General features: G+C 35.9%; 2 protein-coding genes across 3 annotated transcripts in view; one reads left to right on the top strand and one right to left on the bottom strand.

Annotated features, from left to right (window-relative positions):
* Window positions 1-21,209, top strand: part of LOC8033856 — a 289,711-nt gene that overhangs the window by 108,078 nt on the left and 160,424 nt on the right. The gene's annotated exons all lie outside the window — the stretch shown is intronic.
* Window positions 4,554-14,607, bottom strand: LOC115331321. Its single transcript, XM_042288533.1, has 2 exons — window positions 9,544-14,607; window positions 4,554-4,601 (listed from the first exon to the last, which is right to left on the bottom strand). The coding sequence occupies exons 1-2, from the start codon at window positions 14,605-14,607 to the stop codon at window positions 4,554-4,556; spliced, it is 5,112 nt and encodes a 1,703-aa protein (XP_042144467.1).

The following is a 21,209-nucleotide window of genomic DNA, read 5'->3' on the forward strand; positions in this document are numbered from 1 at the left end:
CTAGGCGCTTTACATACTTTTTAGACACACTGTAACATCCTGCAATGCAAAGTGTTTCGAGTGACGTTTCTGATAGTCGTGACAATCCTCGATCGTTCAGCTGACCGTAGTCAAAAATAACCAAATGTTTCAGGAATCTCAGTTTGGACGCAATCTTTTTAAGCGACTTGTTGGTAAGAAGCGATGCATTATTAATTTCAAGTCTTTCCAAATGCGGATTACCCTCAACCAGTCCATAGACCATGTTATCGGTAACTTCATCAAACATCACACGTACATCTATCACGTTCGGTGGTATATGACACATACAAGCGGACATCATCACTTGCAGCGAGGTACAATTCACAGGTGCTTCGTCACCCTCACTCGGAACCTCAGACATTACAACGAGGCGCTCTTCTAAGGTCTTGTTACATTCGGCGATGATGTCATCCCAAGAAACATTAGGACGTACTGGGCAGACATCACCATCGTGTACGTTGTCAATATGTTTAAAAACGTTAATAGCCACCTCGTATGCAATGGGATTGTTTTCTCGTTTTAGGAATACTTCATCCGGTAAATCCTTACGTCCGTTACATAAACGATTGAACATATTAAAAGCATCGCTACTTTCATCGTCATCGCTTTCGATTTCATCAAACAGGGGCAAATAGTTAATCTCACTTCCACAAATATCTCTTCCTGACGTCGGGTCTGTCATAAAGTTGTCAGGAAGGAGTCCTGTTGGTGGCATCATGGTATAGTAGTTTCCACTTTCATCCTCTGTCAAGCCCACCGATCCAGGACTGGCATGTAGCTGATCGTCCGTTGTGACGGTGTCATCCAGTGTGGGAGTCGGAGGTCGTTGCATGTCCAAGGTAGTGGGATCGTCGTTCAACATTTTTAAAGACTCGTATATTAAGTCTATTGTAGTAGCGTTCATGGTATGAATTGGTGGAGCGGTCTTTATATATATCAAGGTTCTTATTTAGCATCTATTGTTCTCTCTTATATAGAGAGAAAGACTTTGTCAATATTATGAATGGATAACAGATAATGATTACAAAACGGAGAACAGGTAGAAAAGTGTTTATTATACACGATCACTCTGGGATTGTACAATATGCACATTCAAGAGTGGGATGTGTTTCTGTTATTTTATGAAAAACAGTTTCACTCATACATTTTCCTCCCACCAAAGCAAATGTCTTCAAAGGTAGATTCGCGTTAACAATGTGTTCCAATCCGTCGTCGTTCATAGATGCACAAAACAATACACATAAATGACGCAAATTCTTAAACGAAGATAATATCACCTTTAAACAATCATTTGTAAGCAGACGACCATCGTCAATTTCTAAAGTAACCAAGTTGGGTACTTTGGTAGTCAGAGCAGTTACATCGGCATCTGTAACATTTTTAGAATACATGCGCAGACGCTTAATTGTAGGCAATAGACTTGGTATCCAAGCTGTACTCATCATTTCAACGTGTCCACCCATGGAAGTGACGTTTGTATTAACCGTATGTTCATACAAATATGAATGTCCAATGCCTTGGTTTTCCGGATAGAAATTAGCAACATTCCGCCAGTTGGCGAAAGTATGTATTCTGCAAATAAAGTTTAGCGTTTCCATATGCCAAAAAATTTGACGTACACAATCTTCGGAGACAGTGTTATTGTGTTGGCGGAAATAAGTTCCTTTCACAACATTGCGTCCAATGCACATATCCTCTTCTTCGTCCAGAGTGTTGTTGTCAGGAACTTGGCCATCGTCGTCATCCAGAGATTCGATGCTGCTGATGCTACTCTCACTCAAGATGGACATCCCGTCGTCTTCAATGTCAAAATCGATGTCGTTGATTCCAATCACACTTTCTGTGTCGTAGTCCGAAGACGGTTCTTTCTCCAAGAAACCCCTCATCTTTGACTTTGACAAACACACACGCATATATATATAGTGGGTGGAGTGCGGAGAGGGGTGGTAAAGAGCGAGAGGTGGATGAGGCGGAGACAAATAAACATTCAGAACTGTAAATATTTAACTTACAGAAACAATCGGCACTGTTTATTGATACACTTCAATTTCACCATTCTTCGAAGTGTTTTATAAGTTTACAGATGCTGTAATAGGTTAGTTGAATAATTATGAAGTAGAACAGTACGAACATATCAAGTGTGGTAATCGATCTACAAGATTTAAAAATTCTGCATGAGTCATATTGGTGTTCCCAATTACACACAATGTTTTTAAACGTGTAAGAAGACGCGTTAAATTTGGTATTGAATTTTCGTGAAGATCGGCACTGGTGTAAATACATAAATGTTCTAGGTTTTGTAGACTTGATCCAATGCTGGTTATTCCAAAATTAGTAATGTGCGATCCAGGTCCAATTTCCAGGGTGACCAATTCTGGTGTTTTCCTAGCTATAATTTTTAGTATTTCGTCGTTCATGTCATCCATACAAACGCGAACAATGTTCCTTGGTAAATATTGCAACCAGGAAGGAGACTCTATAATTAAATGTCGAAATCCGTCATTTTGTAGCGAATTGATGTGCGGTTCTTGAATGGGCATATCTTTTAAGCAAGCAACTTGGCTGTCATCGATACCATCGTCAAATAGGTCTTGAATACTTGTCCAAGTCGTTCGTTCATGAGATTCGCAAGGAACGTTCATGTTTTCTACGTGCATAAATACTTCGCATGCATGTTCAAAGGTTATAACGTCGTTTGGATTTAGTAGATAAGCACTTCCCGGCAAATTATTCGACGACAGTGCGTTACAATTTTCAAAGGTCTCGTCTTCTGGAGAGAGATATCAACGCTTCTGTGGTCGTGGATGACAAAAACAACATCACCGATCTCAACAACAACGACATAGAAGAAAATGAAGATGCAATTATTGAAGTTGTTTTGTAAACCTTAGCCGATTGAATTTATTCTTGTTAATAAATAGTTGAAAAAGAAAAATGTTTGGATTGCATTCATTTAAAAAAAAAACTCTCGGTATAATAGAAATCTAAATAATGAGAGTAAAATAAAAAAAAATCATAATGCTTTATTTATGTCATAATTGGGGTCGTGAGGGACAATCTGGACGAGGGCCACGATGCGATATCTTTTATCTTCAAATATGAACAAATCTTATCCAAACAGTCGTAATTTAAACAATCGATTTGACTTTCCTGTTTATCTGTTGGAAAACAAGTTATTACACCGCTCGAGATTCCTGTTATAGCTAAAAAGTTTGCGCATATGTACCGTTCTGCACGATATTTTACTTCTCGAATGTTTTCATCTTTGATATAATTATTTAATATTACGTTAAAACTCTTTTTGACACAAAATTGTTCGTATAAAAATGGTGGAAGTCGCCTTACACCAAATTTACATGGATCTATTGCAAACTGTACTGCTGTGTTAATAAACGATGTATTGCGTCTCAAAATATTTCGAATTTTATTAATTGTTTTCGTGTGTATAGGATCATAATCCATTAAAATAGATCTTATAGAAATATTTGAAATTATACAACGTGCAATGTTTTTGAAATCGTCTACGTGCGCGCGGATCGTACCGAAGTGTTCCAATGTTTCGTTGCTTTTTAACATTTGAATAAAATGTGTAACGACATTCCTTTGAAATTTCATATCGAAATGCGTTACTATTCGATTTTCCCCCAATTCTTTCATTATTACAAGTGCCGGAGCGCTCGAAACGGTATACGTAATTAACCTAATTTTTTTAAGCGTTTTACTCGTAGATAAAACGCCTGAGAATTCTATAGCCGCATCTTGCTCCAAGTGTGTATTTAATTCCATATTAATACTTTCTAATCGAACTGCACTTCGAAGAGCCAGAAATAATTGGCGAAGAAAGTCGTTATCGATCGTTCCTTCGTTTACATTACATATGTTCAAATGAGTGATTCCATTTGAATTGTTAATGATGCTATTCGAAATTCCTAACAATTGGTTTCCGTTATAATTAAATCGTACACGGGGATAAACATTTTGAAGTCTTAGAAATTCGTTTAAGCTTACATCAACTGGTGTAGAATGAAACCCTAATTCTGTAATGAAATTATTTTCATTTAACGCAAGAATCAAAAACATTATACCGTTGTGTCCGAAATTATTTTTATCGAGATTAAGTGTACGAAGAGTGGAGTTGGTTCGGAATGCATTACCTATCAATACAGCTGATTGGAAATCAAAATTGTTTTTACTCACGTCTATCTTTCTTAAAGATTTATTCATCATAAGCAATCGAGCAAAAGGTTCGGTCGTACTACTATCCAAACCACACTTGATCAACTTTAATGTCTCCAAGTTTTCGTTGTGACAGAGAGCGTTTATCAGAGACCATGCATCATTTCTCACAAATGTAGACCCTTCGATGCACAGCCTTTTTAAACTGACGTTAAATGTCAACGAACACGGTATGTGATTCATTTGTAAACCTATTAAATATTTTAAAGATAAACTTTCGAGTTTACATTTATTAATTACCAGCAATTCCGCAATTGCTCGCAGACCCTGGATACCTATCAGATTGTTGTGTAATTTTAAAACTCGTAGTTTATCGTCATGACATAAATTGACCAAAGCTTTATCTAAAAGGAATCGATTATTAGACAATTTTAAAGTATGAATTTTACGTTGTGCCAACATATCACCAAACATATCAGTAACGTTGGGAGGAATTTCGATCCCATTAACATTAATACATTCTACTGTTTGTAATAAACTAATTGCTCTCATAATTTCGTACGGCGTGTTTTCTCGTAACTTATTAAGTGAAACAGATACATTGCGTACACCAGAATTATTTAAAATTGCGTCACTGAGAATTGCTGGATGGATTGAACTTTCAGAAATGTCAACTGTAACGATACAACTATGGATGGTGAGTAAACGATGGATTAAAATGTATGCGTCGTTTGCACGAATGTTTCTTTCCAATTGTTTACACTTTTTGAACGATTGCATACATAAAGTTTGCGAAAAACTCTCTCTCAATTCAACGTCTATATGAGATAATATATCATTTAAGGGAGAGGTCACTCGTAAAAGCCAACACCCTGAATCATTGCCGTGTGTACATGGTGTATTTAGGTATAATCCACACGTTGCTAAATAGCGCTCTACTCTCAGATACGTCTTTGCAAGAAATTTTAGACGGGGTAGTTCACGACATATGCTTCGCAAATGCGACGCATAATCTTCGTGACGTTGAGAAATTGTACACATCATTTTTAATAAATTTGTTTTTAATCTAATCTAAGGTACATTTCCGAACCGAAGAGGCCAAAGGTGCTCCGTAATGGAATCAATTGTGGTAAAATAATTTTTCGTATCCAAGTCAATTTTTAAAATTGATATACACTCGGCGCTGGTTAATACTTTGTCTATTAAAGTAAAATCACTTTCATTTCTTTGTATCAATTCCTTTGCCAACGGTATTATATGTGGGTTTCGACGTTCGTCGTCACGTGCTAAAACGTGTACGTATAACAACGTAATGTGACGGAAACTAACGATTGATAAGAAACGATTAATTTCTAAGTCTATGTTTTGTTGAACGGAATCTCTAATGTATACACCCATCGCTGCCAAGTTTAAATCAGTAGGTGGTTTTTCCAAATAACTTGCGATATTGGTACGATACAATGTTTCTATTATTATTTTCCAAACATAATAACTTCTCGTGTACTTGCTTACGTAGGCTACTAAATCTTCATCCTTTCTTGGACGTGTGAGAGTGGATATATCCTTGAAAGAAATTTCTTGAAATATGAAAGGATTATATATATCGATCAATCCCCCGTGCATCTTATTAATTATTTCAGAATTTCTGGCTACAACAAGCCCTTCTCTATATACATCTGTGAATAACAAAAGGATCGTAAGTAAATCGGTATTCATTAGGTAATGTCTGTAAAGAGGTAATAACGAGCCATTATTCTTTACGCCTACCATAAAAGAGAGAAAAGGATGAAATGTCTTTCTATCTTTCAAAAATTCGGTTGATAATGGAGACGTAGCTGTAATTAGATTAATTAAACAATTATAATGTATGTCATAAGCACATGTATTAGCATATAAAAATTTAGAATATTCATCAATATTGGGACGAAATTGTTTATGTTGACTCACAGCCAACAAAATCGTAGCTGTGTTGCCGAGCGCAGCACGTACGAATGCTCTATTTCGAACTGCTAAAGTGAATCTCCGTTGAAATTGTGCAAAAAGTGTCACATCAAACGGGGAAGCCTTTTTGAATTCGAATGTTGGAAAAGACGTGATGATTAGATCTGAATTGTACGAACATAACGGTTCGTTCTCGTATTTAAGTAACACTGGATCATTCTTTGTATATATTGCATCTAGCGGAAGCAAACTGTTGGGGTTGTAATTTCCGAATAAAGTTAAATTACTCTCTTTTGTCAAAACAAAATTATACAGCATACCTTGTCGCATCAAAAATGTATGACATTTTTGGGGAGTGAATTCGCTTACCATGAATTCAATTGGAGGTATGTATATCATATCGTCGCTTCCTAATGTGACATTGTATTTTTCATGAAATGTTTTACGAATTATATCATCGTATGCGCGATGTACTGGAGTGTTAATTATGTGTGCAGTACACATAAACGACGAATGCGAAATGCCACGAATGACGTCTCCATCCGATGTGATCACGTCTGGTGCAAAAACGAATGGATTCAGAAATTTACGATTATTCTTTACGTTGAGGCATTGAACATTAGTCGTATAAAATTGATGTCCATATATTCGTAAAAGTTTCAACGAAATGGCAGTGTGTTTTTTCATTTTAGTGTGTTCGGTCGTAGTATCGAAGAAGTATAGCCATTTTAAAATATTGAACATTTTCGCATTATCAGCTATTTTTTCAGCTTTGTCAAATTCGAAATGCATACAAAATAGTACAGTCCAATGTATGGGGTTATCGGTTTCGAAATTTATCACGAATCCGTGATCGAGGTAGCTAATACGCATTAAGGTCAATCTTTTTAAAGCTATGATATCGTCTATAGGAAATGTTTCCATTGATTTGAAATCATCACCCACCTGTACTTCGTATTTAATGTGTCCATTTTGTAAAATCTTGATTATACCGTACCCCACATTCTCGTTAAAGAGTAAAAAACATGCGCCTCTGCAATATTTATCCATATCCGATAAAGTATACATTCGGATCAAACTTCGGCGTCCTAAAGGTGGATTATCCTCCAATATGTTAGGTACATATCGTCGAAGCGATCTGCTTCTATGTGGGGTGAGGGGCAGGTATTCGGAATATCTAAATAGTAATTTATTTCGACCGTGTAATAAATTGGATTTAATGATCGATTGTATATCGTCCGTGGACACGACGGGTTCATCGGATTGTATCTTAGTCAGAGCTAGTTCATACTCCGATTCTGTTTTTTCCTCTTGAACATTGGAAGTATTAATATCTGTAGTGACTTTGCCAACATCATCACTAGTACTAGATGCAAAGTCTACTCGTCGTTTCGCTGGAGATTTTTTAGGTCGACCTTTCCTTGTTACTGGATCTTTCGGAACAGTTAACACGTTATGCGATCGTTTGGATCCAGTTTTCATTAGTGATGGCGAAGTTTCACTTTCAGAATGTGATGTAAAATTAAGTTCCCTTTCTCTGTTCTCGTGACGTGTTCTTTGAATTTGGTTATCTTGGTCATGTTTCAGTTGGAGTGCGTGTTTTTCAGAAGTCTGAGCGTCTAAAAGTCCTATACTCTCGGGGTCTGCTGTTATTTGTCGTTCGTGTTTACTTTCTAAAGCGGCAATCTCCTTTTGATGTAATCTACTCAATTCGTTGCGTTCTCTCTGCAATTGATCTAATAATATGGCTATTTTTTCGTCGTTTGATTTTTCTGGAATGTTTCTACAACTACGCGTTCTCGTAATGAAGTCAATTCTTTCCTTTAAAATATTTATATGAGTTATATTGTTGTAATAATCTTCTATTGACTGTACACGCGCTTCTGGAGTCAAATTACTCGCTAATGGACCGAGAAAGTTATTGCTTATAATTGATAACTTGTTCTGCATTTCGGCAATCTCACCTCGTATTGTAGAGATGACGGTAACATTCTCTACGTGGGCCACATTGCCCTCCACGCCTGTTCGATTTGCCGTTGTGGTATTTGTATTTAATTGTGATGCGTTTATCTGCCCCCCACCACTTGTATCCCCCTGCCACGGACGTGTTATAGTCATCTCATCTTGTGATAAAAAGGTAATTTTAAATGCAGGAAAATTAACGGGTGTTGCATACGTATCGTTCATATTAAAGTTTACACTCAATTTAGCAATACATTCCGGTGTTTGGCTTTTCATTATCGCACCGATATCTCGCAAGATGAAAAGCTGACGCACAGAATTGTTATATACCTTGGACCCTTCTTCATACGCGGAGCGTAATGCATTATATTGAGATAATTCTGGTAGATTCATAACTACCATCGGATTCGAAACTTCCATTCCATTATGCGCATGCACGAGTACTAGATCTCTGCGATAATCGTAAGCTTCGCTTCGTTCTATATTCTGGTATAGATTGGCTTTAATTGCGCATATTTTTAAATAAATGTTGTTTAGTTCCACCCCGTATTTTTGCGCGATTACTATAATTTCCTGTATAACTTCTCTATTGTAAACATCTTTAAGTCTTTCCAATTCTTTTAGTAAAAAGTCGAGCAATCTGTATTCATTCTCTACAAGCGGAAGAGGACGACTTAGAGTGCTAGTTAATAATGTAATGTTTTCTGTCAATGTGCGACGACCCTCTTCGATTTCAGCTTGGGATGGAATTTTAATAAAGTATTCACCTTCGGCGACATTCGCTAACACACCGAACGAGTTGGGACGTTCCATTGCCACTCTTGGAAGTGCACTCTTAAATTCCCTTTCGATACGTTCGCTCGCGCGTGTACCTTCTGCATGTCGTAATAATAAAGCGTACTCGGGATTCTCGCCTTCGATTAATGAGCTTTCGCTGCTTAACGATTCTCTAACCGATGGTAAGGGGTTGTCACCAAAACGGAAGGAATACTTATTTGCAGGAAATATATCGTTTTGTCTATTACCGCGTACCACGTTTTCTCTGATCGGGTTATTATGAGTTGTCTCAATTATTCGAATAATCTTATCAGTATATGTATTTAAATCGCTTTGACATCGCACGGCCACGTGGTTTTTACGTGGCACATCAATTTCACGAATATTGATATCTAACTCTTTTTTAGGAATGATTCTCTGTTGGAGAAACGTTTTATAGCCAAGCGGCATTCCGTACGTTGGATACACCACGTCTGGTGTTTGAAGATCGATTTGATACTGATGTTCTCTAATCCAAGATGAATCCGCGTGTGGATGAGATGCATGCCATACATCCATCACGATTTTATTACAATCTCTCGAAAGTGTATGACGTGGATGTGCTATACCAACCAACTCTGTTAACGTTTCTATACTTTCCGTTACTGTTGCGTACACTTTACGTACTTGTTCTCCCATCGTTTCTAGGTCGATTACACCGCCTAATAACTGTTCTAGTTCATCGTCGATCGCGTTGTCTAAAGTATCGTAGTCCTTCGTGTTATCTATGTGATCTCTCATCATATCTATTGCTTCTTCTGCACCGACTATGGCTGTGTGTAACATAAAATAATCTTCTCTATCCTGTAAACTTGTTTGCGATGACAATATAGATGGATCCACTTCCGTAAAAGTATTTAGTTTGTCGGTCGATTTAATAGCACTTAACATCTCGTTATTATCGTACTGAGACATAAGGAGAAATAACATCTTTCTATTAAATAACGAGTGGTGTTTAGATATCGATTTATATTCGTCGTCATTTACGTTCACATTGACTCTCATTGACAGTAAAATTAATTTCCACGCTGCATCGATAGTCATCAGTTTACCCAAGACTTTTTTACGTATAAGAAACAAACGTAGTGTGTCTTGTAAGAGTAGATGATTTAATGATTGTACCGTATCTACTTTATTGGGCGACAATAGATCGTCGTTTTGGGCAACATTTATTGAATTTATAAAATCGTGATTTATGCGTGTTAATGATTCTTTTTTTGCGCGTTTAAGTATGAGACGTAAATAGCGAACAATCCAATCTTGGCGATTCAAAAATTCTGTTCGTAAAAGTTTCGTTAGAATGCACGATCTTTCAATGGAAATTACATTCGATAACATGTGCAAATACTCAACTACTTTAGATCTTGTCTTTAATTTTCTCAATTCGTTGGCGAATAATTCTGTGTCAATAGCTTCAATATTGTTTATGAAATTAGTAATAAATGCAATGATTGGATTTTTATCATTCCGTATAGAATTGTTATATCCTATGCGTATTGCATAACCCATTTTTAATTTGAGATCGAATTCTTCAATTTTTCGCGGATTTAAATAGTCTAATAATCTCGGTGGGTATAGACAAATCGAGTCGTGTAAGAAATTACTCCATTGATATAAAGTCTGATCAAAAGTCGTAAATGGAGATGGAAAAAATACTAACTTATTCATTACTATTGTAGTTAAAATGTTGAAAACAGTTTCTTCCGAGCATATGGCATCGATATGTTGGTTTATATTATAAATGAATGACATTGGCCATTTACAGAGACGCTCGTGACGTTGAATAGATAGGTGCAGGCTTTCGGGTGTACCCACATTCACATCAGGTATCTCCTTAAAAATCGAATAATTAGTATTTACTAATGTAAATGGTGAAAGTTCTTTCGCAAAGTCTTTAAAAACCATGATCAATCCAGAAAAGTATCGCATAAACAATCCACTACATCTATGAATGTCTAAAGAGTTTTCGAGTTCGAGTAATAAATTTTGTAATTCGGCCGGATACACCATTGCATGAGCTGGTGTTCTGGTATATACCGTTTTTAACTCGCAGTAATCGTATAACATTAGTATGACGTTGTCGCAAACGTTCCAATTCTGAATCTGATCTCTAGCCACGTAATTGAACAAATTACGCGTGCTCGTCACAAAGGTATTCAGTGGGAGATCTTCGTTGCTACCAACGTATTGACTGAGTTGTTTCAAAATTTCGCGAGTTACATTTGTATTTACGTCTCTAATCATTTCCAATATGTATTTCCACGCTAAATGTAATACGTGACGTTGATTATAAATATTAATCTCTGGATATTCTGTAAGTGGTGGTAGCGAAACGAGTTTGCGTATTGACGCGAGTGCATCGAGTTTTTTGTCGTCGAGAAAAAACTTTTCGAAACAAATAACGGCATGCGTACGAGGTCCAACCACCGAGTCTGGGTCCTTCAGTCGTTGATACAAAGCAGTCATGTCTTTGATATAATTTTCGAAAACAATTTGTCGCGAAGTGGTCGAGTGTATAGAGCGCATCAGACGATTTAGCGATGAATATAACATAATTAAGGGATTTTCGTCTCCTAATTCTGAGACATTGGTATTATACAAGACGCATTGACTATACCTAGTGGATAAATACCTGAAAATATCTTTATAATTATTATCCTCTATTCTTTCAGGATTGCGCGCACAAGTTACGATGAGATTGAAAATTTCAAAAATATTTTTGTGTGCTTCGTTTTTCAAATTGAAGTAGTAGTATGCATCGTCAAATATATTTTTCAATGCGCGTGGCAAATACGCGTATCGATATTCACTATAGACCAATTCGTATCTGCTTGGAATATGTGATAATAAAAATTTACGACTTGGAAGTGTTACGAGATGACAGATTTTTCGCGTTAAGGCCTGTATATCGTTAATAATATGCGGTTGACGACTACAATTCACGCCTGCCACAGGGATTGGCGTATCTTCGTCTCTAATCAAATCTGTTGCAACTAGATCCCACACGTTGCGGGCTAATTCGCAACTTGATACCTTTTCGTCGATAAGTCTGAATGTGGATAAAATTTCGAAAAATTTATCTTGCTCGGAATTGGTGTGCAATATAATGTATATTAAATCTAAAATCACGTTGGCAACTTCGTATGGAATGTGTTGTAAATGAATGAAGCATTTATAAAACGGTTTCACCTGACGCAATTTTTTACCGGAAAAGACATTACCGATTAAGTCTATCATTTCCATTAATATCTGATATACGGCCGATCCGTACTGTGTTTTAAAATTTACTACGTCTTCGTCATTAAACGAAGATTCAAAAACTTTAATTAGTGTCGTCCACATTATTTGGATAATTTGATCGAGATCGTCGCGTGTAGATCGTAGAAATTGTAATCGTATTAAGCAACGAGATAAAGAAAATGCCGCATTAGTACTGTCTGTGTATGTTTTTAAGCATTCGATACCTTTCACTAAACTATTGAAAGCAGATTCGTGTAATTCGTTAATACATGTGATGTGGTCGTACATTCGATCTTTAGCAATGGCTAATATGTTGTAATATACAATGTCTCCTCTAGCGTACATCTCTTTGTATAATTTTAGGAATGGACTTTCCTGATTCTTGGTTAGATAATCGAAATGATCGATAATATTTTGCTGCATTGGATCGGGATCATTCGTTGTGCTTGCGAGTTTATAAAATTCAAACGTAACTCGTTGCGGTATTTCGAGGTGTCGAAACATTGACTCGACACCTTCGTTTTTCCACAAATGGAAAGTGTTTTGCATCACGAATTCGAACGTATCTAACGAATCTAAATTTTCTAAGCGCCGGTTGTTCCGTTCTGCGAAACTCATTCCTAATGTAAATATAGCAATGGCAACGTATGATCTATTCGGTTTCTGTTCAAATACTATGTCTAGTTCACGAATATATTCCAATAAGTTTACGGAATCGGATTTCAAGATGAGATATTCCATAGGCAGTATGTCTAATGAACGCATGTGTAAACCGACAATCGATTTGCGTATCATGGCCATCTTTCCAGTCGTGGTTGTTTTTTCCAAATTAATTAGGTCAATGTATTTACCCGGGTATAAAAAATTCATTGAACGAGGTATTGGCGTACTCGTCTTATCGTGTTGTGAAGCGATGGTTTCGATATTGTACCGAGTCATGTTATTCATCTCATCTAACATTGAGCGACTAGTGTGCAATATATTTTCCATATAGTTTGCGTATTCGTTTATAATCCATTTACGAGCCAAATTTATGCTATTGTCATTTCTGTCGTCGTATAAATTGGATAGACTGAATTTCTCAAGCTTTTGAATTTCTTTTGCGACAGCATCGCGATCGCACCGTAAAGCATCCGTACCATACTGATTAACTTTATAATTCGCTAAAGTCTGATCTAACGCTAGTAAAGTACTTTTTACATTATCAATATATTTGGTTTTTAAGATGTCCAAATAATCTGGATTAACGCCCTTTAATATATTTAAAAGTTCACTAGAGGCAGTTCGCTTGGGATATTCGTTGTCCCCCCAACCTATTGCAACTCTATGACGACGTTGTAATTGAATATCGTTATCTTGCGCTCTACGTACTAATTCTGCAAATTGATGTATGTACGGTTGAAACATCGTTTCGAGTCTATTTTTCCGAGCACTTTTAGATAACGTATTTATTATACTTTCCATTTCCTGTACAGATCTACCGTGCGATACATCCAATTCAATGCCATCATTCGTATATAAATGTGTGGTTTCTCCACCGAACGTTTGTTTCGATTCTTTACATCCTGAAAATACAAAGTCGACATCCATATGATAAGGCACGATAGATTTTTCGAGTAAATGAATAGCAACATCTATTATAGACATTGAGTTTTGTAAAGCATTGATTTTATTCCTTACGTTATATTTTTTATACCCGGAACCATTAATATTATGATACGATTGAAATCTGTTTTGACGCAACATGTAAATATACAACCGATAACGAAGCGATTCCAATTTTAAATATCTGTTATTCACAATAAAGCTTAATGCCTTCCGTCCTTCTTGAACATCGTTTTTATATTTTAAGTAAAGATTATTAATACTTTGTCGATTAGATACCAATTCCATGATATCTTCTAGAATCGGTACGTCAACTGGTTTCAGGTGAAAAATAGGGACGTAATTATACTGGATGTAATGGCCTTTAGCTATACGCATTGTTTTGTCGGCAAATGAGTTCACATCAATTGTGTCGTATAAATTGTTCTCGTTATTCAGAGAATATTCATTTGGACCCATATTCATATAACTACCGTTTTCATTTGCAATGTACGGTATACATTTCATCAATTCTTGAGTATAAATAATTTGTTTAAATTTCACGAATTCCATATTCGGTTTATAAATGTACATATATTTAATTAGAGATTGTATCGCCGCATGTAAAACGGTGCTAGCAACACCTTGTTCTATTTCTCTTTCCACTTCAACTAAACGCGTATATGTGAGTTTGTATTGACTTATTTTTCGATGCAATATCAATTTATCATTATGAATAGTTTTGACCGACTTGAGTAAGATCTTATATTTCAGAGAATAAATGTTGACGTACATAAAAGTCACGTAGATTGTGTACATGCCTATTATATTATCCAACACACTCTGCTCGCCTACGTTATTTGACATTGTTTTTTGCATGGCTCTAACTAATTTAAACGTTGACAAACGATTAAACAAAATTGAAAATGTTGGATACGTACTTATAATTTTTGCAAAATTAATTATTTTTTCTTTGCATTGATCTAGGTTATCGTTCTCTTTAATTTCCAAATTTGTAAGGTTCAATGTGTCCATTGGATGTGACAATACATATTGAAGCCATCTCGCCACGCAAGACGTATATATTATTTTCGTATCGCCTTCCTCCCCCAAATTTGGGTGTGGGGTGAGTGGTAATGTGTGGCCAGCTTGTGCAACAACGTTTACGCCACTTTGTGCCGACGCCACTCCTCCTGGAATTTGTTTTGGCGGTTGTGTTTGTGAGGTAAGGGTGGGATCTGGTTGATTAGATGCTTGTGGAGGGTGAGATGTGCTAGGTGGATATACAATATTAGGTATTGGATGTTGTGTTGTAGGTTCTGGCAGGACGATTTTAAATTGAGGATTAGTTTGTGTAGGTTGTGGCACATTGATTTTAAATGGAGCGTTAGGTTGTGGTGGTTCTGTAGGTTGCAATGGTTGTGGGAACGGCTGGTCATTAGTCACGTCTACTAATGGAAAATTGACGGGTGCCGTCTGGTATGTAATTTGGAGGAGGTCCTTGTGGTGGGATATAACTATTATGTTGTGGTTGAAACGGTGACGATTGTGGTATGTAATTTGGACCAGGCCCTTGCGACGGTGGTGCATATCTATTGGATGGTGTTGGAAACGTCGTCGAGTTTGGTATGTAATTTGGAGCGGGTCTTTGTGGTGGCTGGAACCCTGTCGAGTAATTAACATTTTGACTGGCTCCATTACCGTCATCATTATACTCCATATTATTATCACCACTACCCCATCCGTCATTACCAGGAGGGCCACCTCCGTCATTATTATTATTATTATTTGATCCACCCCTAACAGCATTGGTAACATTACGTAAAGTAAGATCTAATTGATTAATACAGTGTTGCAACCTCTGTAAATTTGTTGACATTTTTTATTATTACTCTTTAGAACAAATATCGATGGATAGGAGTTTTTATACATATTGTTACAACACTATTATACATCTTTTAAAAATAGTAATCAAATTTAAAATGGAAGACACATTAGGAAAAATTTTGGTGTCACAATTATTTCAAATTAAAAACAACCCACATCACACAACCAAGTTTTTTTATTGAAATATTTGTTCATTTTTTTCAATCAATGTACATAGTTAAAAATGAATAATATCTGATATAGATAGGACCTTTGAAATAAACACGTCTGTTGTAGTAGATTCCTTGTAGAAATTGGTGGCTTCTTTGTTAGTTATCAATTTGTCTACTTCGACATAATCAATGTGATCCGATTTTAAAATAGAATGTGCCGTAGGAAATAGATTTGGCATATCGTTATACAATATACTAAGCAGTAATAAAGTTATTTGTTGAAATGTTACAATTTTTAGAAATTCCAAACGATCTGTATTAGTACATCCGTCGTCAGAATCCTTTATATACTTGGATAAATCTCTCTCTATAATATCGTTGCGTACATCGCTCAAAAAGATTGGCACATTCACTTTATCCAGTACGAATATGATCATGAACCATACGTAATGGCCACGAGATGTTCTTTCTATGTAGTCTCCCAAGTCAGCCGAAACCACTGCTACTTGAGGATTTAAGTCGTAAAAATACGAATTCGGAAAAACGAAAGGGCTGTATATATCGCCAAGACCCGCGAAAACTACGAGATAACGTAATAGTTCTTTCGATTTACCCATCATTATGCCTGCTCGCGGCATATTACTGAATATTTTGAGAAGTGAATATACGGTAGATTGCTTTAAAAATGTTCTATAAGCTTCGAATAATAGGTTGGAATCATCGTCACTGAGTCTCGCACTTTGTAAACCAATGACAAACGGTAAATATATTCCGGTGTTTGCATTCCACTTAAAATCTTTCGGCGGTGGAGAAAAGTTTATGAAATTCAGTAAGTAAATGTATACGAAATTGTAAGTATTTGTGTTTCTATATAAATACTTTGCGAGCTCGTCTACCACAGGGCGAAATTTTTCGAATTTTTTTACAGCGTATAAAACATTCGCACAATTCGATATCGCTGAACTAAGAAGACATCTATTATTTATAGCATGATAAAACGTATTAAAATACTCATTAAAATTATTCCAATCTAGATTAAGATTAGAATCGTGAAACAAGGGAAAAGACCCACCTAGTAATTTTTCTGTATCTGATGTTTGACAAATTTCTTTGACATTCACATTGGGTACGATTGGAGTGTTTGTTAACATGCAAGGATCCCATTGACATGGTAATGTAATTTGAGGGTTTAACAATAATTCTTTTAAATCACTATCATTGTGATAAAAATTATATAACATTCCAGTCCTTGTTAAATAAATGTGACAAGGTATGTTATTCAAGTAATCTGATACAAGAAATTCGATTGGCGGTATGTATGGAAATCGTGTTTTGTCTATCGTTCCTTGAAAGATCTGTTCGATAATGTAATTGTGATAGATATTGTGTAGATCTTTATTATCGATGTATATTGTACCAACTGATATTGACAATTGAGATCCTCTCATCATTTTACCATCGGGGGTTACCTTGTCTGGTGTAAATATAAATGGATTTACGAACCATCTATGTAAATCAGTATCGGTACATTGTGCTATAGACTCTTTAATTGAACCGTCGTTATTTATTTCAAACCCTCTCAATGGCAGATTTTGCACCTGTCGTCTATATTTGTAAACATTTGTTGTATTAAAGAAATACAACCATTTTAGAATATTAAATATTTTTATGTGTGGTGGTAATTCATTTGCAAATAAAGATTCCTTATGCATACAGAATAAGACGGCCCAGTGAATTGGATCATTCGAATAAAAATAAAATTCTTCTTGCAAACGTTCGTATTGTACTTGTAGAATCACCTCCTTATTTAGATTTAGTATTTGTGCGATGTCTGTAATTTGTAATGAAATATCATCAACAAGGAAACTATATTTTATGACTCCAGTTGCAAGAACGTCTAAAGTGTCGTTAGTTGCGTTGTTAAAAATAAGTTTCCACGTGTAACGACAATAAGTAACAATTTCATCGTAATTATTTGTAGTATATTTGCTAGATTGATCTAATGGCCAATTACCTTCTACGATATTGGGTACCACACTTTTTACGTTATTCGTGTCATCATTGAAATTTGCCGAAAAATGTTGTGAATATCGAAATCCTAACTTATTTGCCCCTTTATGCCGATGTCTACGAGTACTTTTGTTTGATTTATTATCAATAGGTGTCTCCACGATATCAATATCCATTTTAGGAGTGGACTCGGACGTTTCCTGTGCAGTTGTATACGTATCACTTGTGTGTGTTGTGCTTGCCAAGATATCAGACGTTCCTAGTGCAGTTGTATACGTATCACTTGTGTGTGTTGTGCTTGCTGACGTAACGTCTCCCATGACAACAGGTGTGATGGGTGTACTCGTTCTTGGTGCATAATGTGGTGTTGTAACATTTTCTATTGGTGAAATATCTCCTGGTATGACATGAGTTGTTGTTGTTGTTGATGATGCCGAGGTGTTAGATGCGATAGTTTGGGAAGTATTAGAAATTGAACTTGAAATTACTGGATTTTGAACTGTGTGCGTTTTTTGACCCTTCCGTTTAGTCTTTGTTTTTTTACTAACGCGTCTTGGCGGTTTTTCCACCGTGCTTCGATTTGGATCGACGTCGATTACTTCGAATCTCGGAGCCTCGTTTAGTGTTTGATATGTCGTGTCTAAATCAAAATATATTTTTAGTTTTCCAATAACCCACTTTAAAATCTATATGTAAGACAATAGCTAAACATTCGGTAAGTACGATTTTAATTAATCGATTGAATGTTGGTAAAATTCAAAATGCATTACACGAAGTGTTAGAGACCAATTTAAAAGAAAGACTCGTACCGGAATTCCGTAACATATTGTTTCTGTTTGTTATGTACATTGTCAGAACATATGCAGATATTTGGAATGGTGATTATTCTCTAGTTATTAAAAAGCTACAAAATGTATGTGAAAATAACTTTCAAAGATTTAATCACGCATCTTATAATGACGTCATGCGTGCACTAGAAACTACTGAAAACAATATACGTATACAAATAATGCATATAATACTAAACGTTGTACTCCAATCTTTATTGAAATATATATCGGTTTACGATATTACACGGTTGGAAACTTTTCGACATAATATAAATGATCCAAATTCATTAGCTTCGTTCGGAGAGAATGTATTGGTATATCCGGAAGATTACGTAAACTATGCCATTTCAAAAGCTGACAATAAATATAATAGAACGTACAATAGTTTAACGATTACAGCGCTGAATATGGTGAAAAATTTATATATACAATGGGTAACGCCGGTTTCACATTTAACCTCCATCGATATACCGAATCTTGAATGTGTCAAATCGTTTTTAGAACTGAAACATACCGTTGAAAACATTTATAAACTTTCATTTAATAATAACGAAAGAATTCAAGTAATGTATAAAGCTGCTAGTGCGAGATATTTAAAATTAGAAGCATTTAAATATCGCATGTCAATATACGATTTGCGTTTAAAAACATATTTACAATACGACAACGAAACTGTAAAAAATAGGCGGGACATATTGTCAAGAGCAATTAGCGTTATAGAAGTAGCTATCTATTTTTTAGAAAAGTCTTTAATACCGTATAACATGGATTACTCATTTTTAAGTAAACACGCAATTTGTAAAGACGACAGCAAGTTGGATTATGGTGGGGATACCAGTTCATTATATACTAACGACGATCTCGAAACATCACCGTTATACGTAGTGCAACGTGAAGAATTGGAATCGAAATTCCAGGTCCTCGAGAAAAATAGAATTTATAAATTCGACCAGTACATTAACGGTTACAAGGACCAACTGATGGAAATTTTACGCAGAGCGCAGAACGCTGATCTACAATTGCAATATCAGCATCGCGGTATCCATTCATCCACTGCAGAGACGTACATAAGTCGATCTATATCAAATACAATGTTAGAAAGTCTCAAAGAAATCGACAAACTCTCTTTAGAAGATTTGAAAGAAGAATACTTAAAAAGATTATGCGATGTATTACAGGCTATGAAAGGTATGCACGATAGGAGTGTTCAAACTCACGGAGCACACACACACGTTTTAGTAGCAGATATTCAAGCCATGGAATCCGAAATAGAAACGGTAAAAGCTATGACAGTCGATAATATATTGGAAAACGTTGGAGACGACAACGTTAGATTAGCTCGTAATTGGATATTAACCGAATATAGTAGAGATATGGATGAAATGATACTCAAACATAAAGCCAAGTTAGATAAATTGATAAACGATGCAAAGTATGAAATAGTGCCAACCGTCGATAAAACACTTTCTCCAATAACCATACCGATAAATATGCTGATCCCAAACGATTATATAAATTACATTGAATACATGAATAGTGTAGTGAGGGGTGGAAGCGATCGTTATTCAATAGTTGGAATGAATATGAGAACGTTAGATATTATACCCATTCATTATTTATATATGGGATCGGATTCAACAAACGTTTTAACGTATATGCGAGATTTAGATACCGTTTTCGAAGGAAATCCACATAGAACGTACGTTGTTGTGGCTATTCTCATCCTCTGCATTAAATACATTTATAAAGAATGGGAAGAATATACGCGTCTTCATAGCGATAGAAACGATGCCTACGAATATATGAAAAATAAGATAATTTATTCATATATTAACACGTGGAAGGTTAAAGGTGCAATCGGAGTTCGTGATCGATTTCGAATCGATTGTTCTTTATTTGAAAAATTGTCCGTTTTAGGCAACATGAAAGACGATACGGACGAAATCCAAAATAACATTACTAAACACTTTGATTTTTTGGTATCCGAAAACAGTCCACTATTTTCTATTTTGCACGAAATATACGTGAAGGGAGACATCGTTTATTATAACGCCATTGCCATCGCTAAAGATAGAATGTACGACAGCATTACTCAGATTAACGAATTGCACCATAATTCATTTTATAACATTATCAACGGAATACAATGTTTAACGAAATATACCGGAAGTTTAAATTCTGCATTTGCATTAGCTCGTTGTTTCACTCGAATTCAATTTTTGAGATCGGAACGCGGAGATTTCGGTAACGTGATGAGAACTATTTGGGCATCCATGACTAGCATATTTCGACAATCGTGGAACGTAGAAAATTCAAACACTTTCAAAGAAAAGTTTGGCGCGAACGTGTACCACGTGTTTTTGGAAATGGTGGATTACGTAGGCAATATTCTCCACGACAAAGCTCTACTAGTGATAACGCCCTTCGACAAATGTCAAAGACAATTACAACACATTCCCTACGAGATTGCGAACGTTCTGTTCGATTTGATATATATAATAATGAATACCTCCGTAGACAAACGGCAATATTTCGAATTGTTATCTACACTTCGACTAGTCGACGAAAAAATTAGCGTTTGTGAAAAAGC

This window comes from Ixodes scapularis, unplaced genomic scaffold (genome assembly GCF_016920785.2).
Source record: "Ixodes scapularis isolate PalLabHiFi unplaced genomic scaffold, ASM1692078v2 PGA_scaffold10__122_contigs__length_95168666, whole genome shotgun sequence".
Classification (NCBI taxonomy): Eukaryota; Metazoa; Arthropoda; class Arachnida; order Ixodida; family Ixodidae; genus Ixodes; species Ixodes scapularis.

What these genes read in the sequence shown, in the direction of transcription:
- LOC115331321 (XM_042288533.1), bottom strand. Translation starts at nt 14,607, where the DNA reads ATGTCAAATAACGTAGGCGAGCAGAGTGTGTTGGATAATATAATAGGC. An exon ending in TAGAAACGATGGGAGAACAA is followed by an intron (nt 4,602 to 9,543) that starts GTACGTAAAGTG and finishes GATTCCTTTTAG; the next exon opens with ATAAAGCTTTGGTCAATTTA.